The following is a 10,000-nucleotide window of genomic DNA, read 5'->3' as shown; positions in this document are numbered from 1 at the left end:
GTTTTGATTCGGCTCCGGGCGGGGGCTATTTCGAAGGCCTCGGCACGCGCTGCGGACAGGCATTGCTCGCTGGGAATCTGCGCTCAGTTTAATTGCCATGTTCTGCAGTGCGGGAGTGAAGGGATACTTGCCCAACATTTGTCAATTTCAGCAGATATTCCTTTGTGTGATATTCCACTTCTGTTTGTGGATTTGTGAAGAAGAAATGGTGTCGAGTGTCACCATTTGTTCCTTGTTGTGTCTTTGTGCCTTGAACGCCCTCTTTTGGGGTTCTGCGACCATTTTTTTCTGTCACTCAGAGAACCCTAATCATTTGTGGTCTTGCTGGAAGGACGTCGAACTGGAAATGTTCATTATTTATGTTGTGCGCTGTTTCTAATTTTGTACTGTTTTTATGGCATCTCTTTTTGTCTAGAACACAACCATTAGAAATTATCAGGATAGCTATTGCCAGTATAAGGAGAAAAAAAAACTAATAGTGAGACAAACTAGTGACTCGAATTTAATGTGCAGTGATCTGAAAGGAATTAAATGTATTTTAAGGTATTCAGGAGCGATGTTTGTTGAAGTATGATTCTGGCTCACGCCTCTGTTGACTGGCTCTGAAGTGTTGCCTTAAACTGTCAGTGACTTTAATAGCTCAATTTATGAGGATTTGGGGGTTAATGTTACCAAGAGTAACACAGAAATAGAGGGAAATAGACACCACTATCTTTTAGGGCGCAAGAAATGCAAGCATAAACAAGACCGGTATAGCTGCAGCGGCCACATATTTATCACTAAATGAGAAATATATCCACAATACCCTCACACAGCCAGAGTTCTTAATATTGCATTTTCTACAAGTTGCTACAAAGTGGTAATAAAGGGGGGAACAAGGGGGCTTACCCTCCTGTCTAGGAAGAAAATAGAAGCTAGGAAAGGTTTGTTTTGAATTTTCAGTTCGCATGATACCTTGGTTTTGGGACTTCATCTCAGAAGGGTGCATCACATTCAGTAACAAATACAATTTTACGCTTTACATTGACTGCTCTCTTATTTGTCTGTGCAAGTGTGTCCTTTCTGCTCAAGTTGCTTTCAATTATTGTTACTTTATTAGTAACGTGACTGGGATACTCAAGCAAGCTGTCGGCTGTGAGATCAAGGACATTGTAAACCCCTGACGGTATACCAAGCAAACTCCAGTAATTTTTTCAATTTCACATTTCATCCAACTTTGTAATTATTATTCTGTCTTTCAATTATCTTTTTATTTTTGTTAATTGTTACCGACAGTGACGCACCCCCCAGAGATGAAGTCCCAAAACCTTCATGCGAACCCAAACACCCAACCTAACCTTTCCTACCTCCTATTTATTCCCAAGACAGGAGACAAACCCTCCTGTACCCCACTTTACTAGCACTTCATACCAAATATAGAAAACAGACAATGTGAATTCTGACTTTATGAAGGTGTGGGCTCAAGTCTCTGAGCTGTGATATGCAGCAAATATTTTTGTCATTTTGCGGTACATTTCGCATACGAAATAAGTGGAATTATTGGTAAATGTTTATGAAGTGACCTTACCCATCTGAGATTAAGCCCTAGTGTCCCAGCCATTACTGGGAAATCCACTAACATTACAGATAAACCAAGAGCCTTCTGGTATTTGTTATCAAGAGTGACACACCCTCCAGAGATGCAGTCCCAAAACAAGGGTATCATGTGTACCCAACAAACCAAACCTAACCTTTCCGACCTTCTATTTATTTCCTTTATTAGCAGTTATTGCCAACTTACATATAATGCAGCATTAAGAACTCTGGCTGTATGAGGATGTTGTGCTCTATAAATTGGCAGGATCCAATTTCCCTTATTTGTGCATTGATCCTTGTAGTAAACTTAAACAACCTTCCAAACCTGAGGGGCTTACCCCTAGACCCCCTTCCGATTGCTGTTTCCCTATTGGGGCTAAAGCCGCTCGATTACTGTGGACTTAATACTTGTGTGGCATTTGTTGTGACACTTTTTTCATTTGACATATTTTGCTTATGCATAATATTTCATTTATTTATTTTTTCTTTCATTTTCTTTTTCTTTTTCTTTGAATATGATAGTGTCATTACATTTTGTGGTTCAAAACCTCAGTGTGAAAGTCTCATGTCTATCATTCAGCAGTGTTAATGTGATTGTCACTTACATGAAGATGAGCCAAAGTTGCTTGTGTCTTCCTCTGTCTTGTGTTACTATTGTGGTGCCAATAACTCCATAGGATTAAGGATATGCATATTGTCTGTTGTCATATTACTGTTTTCATCTTTGTATCAAGTATTTGGTCAGAATTTTAGATGCACATGGTACACAGATGCAGTATAAGGAACAAGGCAATCAGACATTCTGCAAGGATCTCCTGCCATTACAACTCGCAGCTATTTTTTATTTATTTTCTGGGTGCCACTAGTGCAAGAGGTTTTGAGGTCTTGTATATTACAAGGTACTGTGACATTATGGAGGATGGTTAAATTGTTTCAGATATGGCCAGTGTACGTCACAGGTTTTAGTACCCAGTTTCATAAGTTCTGAACAGCTGGCTTGTGATCATCATACCCTCACTACGGAGTCTCTTTCCAAAGAGATGATTATTGAAATGTATTTTAATTGAATTCTATCCACGTCTATTTGAAACCTCCTGTTATCTCTGATAGTTGTTACATTATCTGAAGTTCAGTGTTGCACAAGCAATTTCAACAAAAAGCAATGAACTTACACCATGTTTATTCTGGCAAAGGTTAAGTTTTACAGTATGGACACACAGGTAGGGCAAATTAAAGATTTTCATGTAGAGGACAAAAAGCATTAGGAGTCAGTATAAGAAATAATCTGCAGACATGAACAATAACATCACATACACCAAAAAAAAAGAAAAAGAAAAAGAAAGTGGAAAGCGTCACTCACAGCCCAAGTTCACATGGACTTCCAAAATTTCAGCTCGTCTGGCAGTGCATATTGAGGTGAAGACAATGTTTGCCAGATGGTGTTGGGGGGGCAAAGCCCCCATCAACCTTTCACTTAGACAGGGCCACACCCAGTTATGGCAAGTTAATTTGTTTAATAAATTTTGTGACCTGGAGTGCATCCGTCTCTGTAATCTCTACCTAAATTTGTACTGTATTTGAAGATATGTTATCTGACAGGTTTGTAGGCCTTTGCTGAAGTGCCGACAACAATGATATTTGCATTTATCAAAGTGCTTGATTTCTTTGAGTATACAGTGGTAATGAAGTCAAATATCATAACTAGTGAATATGCTTAATAGTCAGAAAATTTATGATGGGAATATACCTTTTATGAGAATTTTGACTGAAGGCTGAGGTAATGACAATGACTCTGGATACACAAAGCTCTTAGAGGGTCATTAGACTCGGTAAGTATTTAGGAAGGAGCTCTTTCATGATTTTCATCAGTAAACTTTGAGAAGATATTTTGTAATTTATTTGTAAATTTCAATTTTACGTAATACAACCTGCGCTGCCGTTCACAGCAGCCAGGAATACGGTGTGCAACATGGAAATGGCATCCTCCCTGGAGCTGGCACTCTTCCAGTCACTGCTTACGCACGTTACATTCCACATTCGTTTATCGATGGGAATAATGCTAAAGCCCCCTTTCTAAGTGCCAAATGAGTCAAATCACACTTGAGGTTTGTGCACTCGTGGCGAGTCTTTTCAGTCACCCTGGCCTTCGCTCTTGACGCTTTGTTTACGTCATTCATATAGCTGCCGAAGTTTTTCCTTGACGTGATTGCAACGTCATCTGGATCCAGGGGGTTAAGTAAAAATATTTTTTCAGAAATAGACCGCCAGAATACATAAGTGTGTGTATTTGACAGCTTTCTTAATGGTGTCAAATGTAATACAATATTTTCTTATAGGAAATTGATAAATAGTGGTTCACTGTTTTGTTTATCACCATTAGAAAGATTCTTATGATTGTGAATGTAGACAAACAAATTGTGTTAATGTCGAAGATTTAGTTTTGCTTTTCCGGAAAAAAATACACATCCGTCGTTTGTCAAGTTAAAGAGAGATGGCTAGATACAATGGACTTTGGAGGTATATTTAGGAAATTTTAAACTTTTATTTCATTTATTATTATATGGTTTTATTTCAAGTATTTTTCCGTCCATATATAAAAAGATTCACAAGGTCAAGAGCATTCTTTCAAGCATACTAAGTAATCGTACAACGGGAATTGAATTTGGTCAAGGATGAGTTTTATGAGATGGTGAGAGCCATAGGCATTCTACCCACTCATCCCAGTGCTTTTCAATCGTGATTGCCATGCAACTCCTCACAGTGTGGGCCTGTTCACACCCTCATTTTTTAATTGTCACATTTAGTCATGCTTACCCTTCATACCAGAAATATATGTGTAGAGATTCCCTACAAAATGAAGGGAGTAAATTTAAAGAAAAATGGGTGTTAGGGAAGTTTGAGAGTCATGGCCATATAATCTTCATATTTCAGTGATTTGTTTAGTAATACGAATGTTATAGCATTATGGGAGGCATTTCTACTGTAATAGTTGTCCTTTGTGTTATTTTCATTATCATCATCATTGCAGTTTTAAAAATTATTGTTTTCTATCTTCCAGAAAGCATCATACTGATAAGCCATAATGTCTGGAATTGCCATTGCACGTCTAGCAGAGGAGAGAAAGGCATGGAGGAAAGATCATCCATTTGTAAGTATAGATTTTATATCTCTGATAGATTTAAAAAGGTTGATTATATTCATATTGTCAGAAGTACATCTTTCGTTTCTTACAAGGAGTTGCTTTTTAGGTTTAGATATAGTGGAACTTTGGTTGAATATTTAATTTTTCAATGAAAGTTTGTGGCATTGTTATTAACAACTCCTGAACTCTTCTCTCTCTCACAGGGTTTTATTGCAAGACCGACAAAGAACCCTGATGGCACTCTGAATCTCATGAACTGGGAGTGTGCCATTCCAGGAAAGAAGGGGGTAAGTTGTGCATGTTGCTTAACCCACTAATGACAGGTGTCACACATATATGACACCCGGAAAAATAAACATTGCCAGGCGTCCCGCCATTGTGACGCCTGGGCAGATTCCAGGCCAGCCCTGTGCCCCAATTTTGAACCCGCCAGGAAACTATTATTTTCTGCTTCAAAATATACCGTCACTAGTGGGTTTAAATTTTTTTGTATTAGCATTAACCAGTAGTTCATTATCAATCACTGAATTTCTTTAAATTTTCTAAAGATTTTACTCTGGTTATTCTAGCCTGTTGTCAGAATGTGCATATATACTGGGTGGGATCAGTGTAATAAGGGATGTCATCAGTAGTTTTCTTAATGAATTACTTATTTGATGTAAGTGATCATTTGAGTAAAAAAAACAGCAAATATTTGCCTTGAACTGACATACCTTGAAACCAGTATTTCATAGTGTGTATCAATGTATTATCATTTTATGCCACAGACTCCCTGGGAAAATGGACTGTACAGGCTGAGAATGATCTTCAAGGACGACTACCCATCAACCCCACCCAAGTGCAAGTTTGAACCTCCTCTGTTCCACCCCAATGTTTACCCATCAGGTACAGAAAGATTTCTTTTGTAGGGGAGGGAAGTAGAGGGTATGTCTGGTAGAAGTTTTTTGTTTAAATACCTTTTCCTTTGTATAGAACTTCTCAAAGTACCAGTATTTTATTGGTTGAAGCTATTGAGAGATCAAAAAAGTTTTTGAACTTTTGATTTACAGAAACTAATGAAGAGATTTTTCACCCTTTTAATTTTTTGTTTGCCCAACTAGGAACAGTGTGTTTGTCACTCCTGGATGAAGAGAAGGACTGGCGACCTGCTATTACCATCAAGCAAATCCTTTTGGGTATTCAGGACTTGCTTAATGACCCCAACATCAAGGACCCTGCACAAGCTGAAGCCTACACTATTTACTGGTCAGTAGAGGATTAGTTTTTTTTTTTTTCCTTTCTTTAAGTAATAAATATTGATAGACATTAGTTCTCCACCCCCAAGCTTAAGACCTTAATATTTTATGTATTTTGCCTGTCTTACATGGTCAGTTTATCAATTGCTTGCTCCTGTTTTAAGTTTATTCTGAGAAATTTTGAGAAGAGAGTGTAATTAGAAAAGTTGGCTATGGAATAAATTTGTTTGGTTTGAAATATTAGGGATTTTCATTCTGTTCATACAGATAGAGCAGATAGTAACAGTAATGATATGAAATATAGTATATAGTGATCTTAAATATTCAAATAGTATAAGGAAAAAAAATTATCACCAAGCTACCAATACATGTTTTTATTACAAAATTGTTTTATCAACTGAAAGTCTTGTCTATTTTTATCAGTGCAAGTATAGTAAATAACACACTTCCACCTTTTTTCCCCATTTCCAGTCAAAACCGTCTGGAATATGAGAAAAGAGTACGAGCCCAGGCCAAGGCAATGTCTGCTCCCTTTGAGTAAAGAGAATCGCAGCCATCACATTACAGGAAGCATGGAGAGTTCTTGAGATAGTTATTAGTTATTGAGAAGCATTGCACTTCTGGTTTCTGTGCATCTGCTGGTGGAAAGGTGCCTAGAAGTGGTATTGCCAGCAGACACATTCGGTTTGGGGGTTTCCATGAATGAACTTTTCTAGAGGGATTGAGTACGCCTATGCGATGATGATTGCAGAAAGCGGCATCTTTTTATGTTTTTGAAATACGTGGCGAGCATCTCATTCCATTCTCTGTTTTAAGTGACTTGGCTCACTTTACTTTTTTTTTTTTAATTTGAACCTTCTCAGTGATCTAACAGTCGAGAAAAAGATATCCTCGGACAAGAGAATATATCTACCCGGGAAGTGTTTATTTTTAGGTATACTGTATATTCCCCCCTCCCCCCTCCCTTATGTACCTGTTCCTACAAATATATTTCCTCCACTGAGTCATTAATGGATATTAAGTAATAAACTATTTTTACCATTATTCTAGTTTTTGTTCATCATAAAAGCGCACACAATTCATCATATTTATGGTGCATTGAATATTCTTAAGATTGTATGGTTTAGTATCTATGTTACATCAATGTAGATTTGAACTGATAATTTACTTTTCAAGGAAGTACTTACAAATTGAAATAAAAGAATGAAATTGGTGATAACTTTATTATATGGAATTTACAAATGGTTGCATATTTGAAAACTGTACATATTCTATGTCGTATTGTTTTTCACTAAATCTTGCTCAACAATGATGGATTTATTTAAACATTTGGACCTGGATATGTACAATAATAAAAAATAAAAAATCTTTTTGACTGTAATCTGTGGATTTATCCAAGAAATGGAGATATGAATGATCTTTTCCTCTCTTTACAATGAGAAAGTAAAGATTTGAATTAAAGTGTGCTACCAACACATTGAAATTAATTGATATTCAAAGTAAATTAACCTTTCTTGCAATGAGCTTAATTATTGGAATGCAAGCAGATTATGTCCAATATGCTACTGTTCCTGCTTCTTTTAGTGTGACCTTGGGATGTCTATCAACAATAGAAAAATGGTTTTGTACAAACAATTGTGATGCAGTGATGTATCTATACCAACCAACAATAGAGATGATTATACATGATTCTATATTTGTTTTATACCTTATTCAATATTCCAAAAACATCAAAGATAAGAGGGAAGGGGGGAGGGAGGGTTGCACCATTCTTGTACCATCTTTAAAAATTTGCAAATATCCCAAGTTACTTTGTAAATTATAATTCAATGCAAATGATTGGAGTATTCCCTGAAAAGGTAACAGTACTTCATAAAAAGTCCAACTGCTGCACAAGACTTTACACACATTGAAAATGAATGGCCTTTGACAAATATGAGGGCCACAAATTCTTGTGGAAATTTTGTGATGATTGGGAATTTAGTAAATGCAAGTATACCAGATTTAGGTCACCAATAATGTTTGTTTGTTTTTTGTCTAATTTACAGGTTGTTGCAAAATTACATAAAACTAATATATTCTGCTTTTATTTACATATGTGTAAATTACATATACACAATGAAAGTTTCGGCATGATTGGAAAAAGTACACACACCACATATATAAGTGTAAAAGTAGATTTATAAATCACATTTAATTCAAGACCAATCCTCATTACATGAGTAATCCACTGTAATTGCCAATTTCCAGGCACATAAAAAATAATGAATAGAAATAAAAAAAATAGATAAAAAGTTTTTATAACAAGCAGAGTGAATCCATCAGTTCTTGAATACCAAAACATTTCTAAAAAAATATCCCCTTATCATACAATAGCATATAAATTATAATGCATTCTTGCACCTACCATAATGTTAATATCTGTAAGAGCTAGTCTTATGCAAGATGTTACAGCTGCATAAGGAAAGTAAGATGTCCTTCCCCTTCCCTTCCATATCCTCCCACTCCTGTCTCCCCATCTATCCTGTCATACAACTGATATTTACCCCAAAAAGTTTTCTCTTTTTGTTTACACTACAAAGGACTAGCATGCTGGGCCTCAGGTGACTATCTCTCTCCCGACCTGAGAGCCCTAGCAAGGAGGAGCGCGAAGGCAGCAATGGCGGCTACGCCCAGGCCAACCTTGAGCCATGTGCTGTGCTCACCCACTACCACGCCCAGCTGCTTCAGATGTCTGTGGAGAGGGGATTGTATTAATGCGAATTCATGGAAACTTTTAATTTAAGTAAAGGAGATTAATTGTTCATGTTCCATGAAGAAAGAAAACTCATCTTGAATAAATGGGGAAAAAAAGTGTCATGTACAATAAATATATATAACATTCTCTTTCATTTCACTTGAGATAGGATTACATGGGTAAGTATTTTGGTGCTTTTTAACTTAGGAAGTTTGCTACATGATGAAACATTACAAACGAACAGCTGTCATTACACCATATGCTTGTTTTGAGAAAAAATAAAGAAGTTATAAGAGTCAAGTATATTTTTATCCTAGCAAGAAACAAAATCAAACCAAAACCAAGGCATATAATAAAAAAAAAAATACAAAACTCATCAATTCTGTGCAATGTACTGTATATACTAATTCAGTGACATTTCAACTGCCTTTGATGTGTAAATGCTTTACATAACCAGTAATATTACATTTTTGGCCTTACCGAATTTATGATAAATTATCTACTAAATTCCATGCAACAAGAGACATAATGAAAGGTTCATGCTTCTAACCATGCAAAGTATGCAATTTATGAAAAGTTAATTACCTCAATTTGTGGAAAACACTTCTAATTACTCCCCCCTCTCCCTAGATTACAGGTGAACTTTGTTACCGTAGTGAAGTCACCTTTTTCCCCCTCAAAGCCGTAACAATACTGCATATTCAGTTAGTAATACTGTACAAGGAATATTACAGAGGGACATTCTCAAAAACCTTTTTAAGGTTATCATGACACTTTGAAAAGATATCAACATTTCTATCATCAACAGAAATCTTATTAATCACCCCCCCCACAAAAGCCTGAGCCTTACATGTCGGTCAGTGCAAAAGAAAATCACAAAAACAAACAAAGCTCTGGAAGGTAAAAGCAGACACAGAAAACCACTCATGTCAAGATAAATAAAAAAATTAATAAAAAGTAAAAAGTAACAAAAAAAAAAAAAATAATAATAATATTCACATTACTATTCACATTAAAAAGTTGTCATGCCTTCCCACCTTGCCACATAAGAAGGATCTGGACGCAAAAGAAGCATGTGAACTAAACGACGAAGAGTGCTGGAAGTGCATTCACAGAGACTATCATATCAAGATGGCTTTTATTTTTTTTTTATTTATTTTTTAATAGGTATCTCAAATTAAACAATAAAGTTCTACTACACAAAGATGCTCACGCTCTGTTTACATGGAAAATTACTGCAAGCCATGATGCTCCTAGTTTCTTCTATTTTTTAATATTACCTTTAACATTCCAAAAGTCTAATGAATCCTT

General features: G+C 36.1%; 2 protein-coding genes across 3 annotated transcripts in view; one reads left to right on the top strand and one right to left on the bottom strand.

The window, feature by feature from the left end:
- The window catches only part of lwr (ubiquitin conjugating enzyme lesswright), a 7,933-nt gene extending 292 nt beyond the window's left edge, over nt 1–7,641 (top strand). For both annotated transcript variants that reach the window (XM_027354867.2, XM_027354868.2), the window contains exons 2-6: nt 4,634–4,723; nt 4,921–5,004; nt 5,485–5,602; nt 5,818–5,962; nt 6,424–7,641. In XM_027354867.2, the coding sequence (XP_027210668.1) occupies nt 4,658–4,723; nt 4,921–5,004; nt 5,485–5,602; nt 5,818–5,962; nt 6,424–6,493 (483 nt within the window). In that variant the 5' untranslated portion in view covers nt 4,634–4,657 and the 3' untranslated portion in view covers nt 6,494–7,641. The remainder of the gene's footprint in view (nt 1–4,633; nt 4,724–4,920; nt 5,005–5,484; nt 5,603–5,817; nt 5,963–6,423) is intronic.
- The window catches only part of Miro (mitochondrial Rho GTPase), a 29,092-nt gene continuing 26,253 nt past the window's right edge, over nt 7,162–10,000 (bottom strand). Inside the window, exons 13-14 of the mRNA XM_070137468.1 lie at nt 9,727–9,786; nt 7,162–8,686 (exon numbers count right to left, since the gene is read on the bottom strand). Coding sequence (XP_069993569.1) covers nt 8,560–8,686; nt 9,727–9,786 — 187 coding nt within the window. The 3' untranslated portion in view covers nt 7,162–8,559. The remainder of the gene's footprint in view (nt 8,687–9,726; nt 9,787–10,000) is intronic.

This window comes from Penaeus vannamei, chromosome 23 (assembly GCF_042767895.1).
Source record: "Penaeus vannamei isolate JL-2024 chromosome 23, ASM4276789v1, whole genome shotgun sequence".
Classification (NCBI taxonomy): domain Eukaryota; kingdom Metazoa; phylum Arthropoda; class Malacostraca; order Decapoda; family Penaeidae; genus Penaeus; species Penaeus vannamei.
Note: the sequence above shows the minus strand (reverse complement) of the source record. Positions and strands in the feature narration are given on the sequence as shown.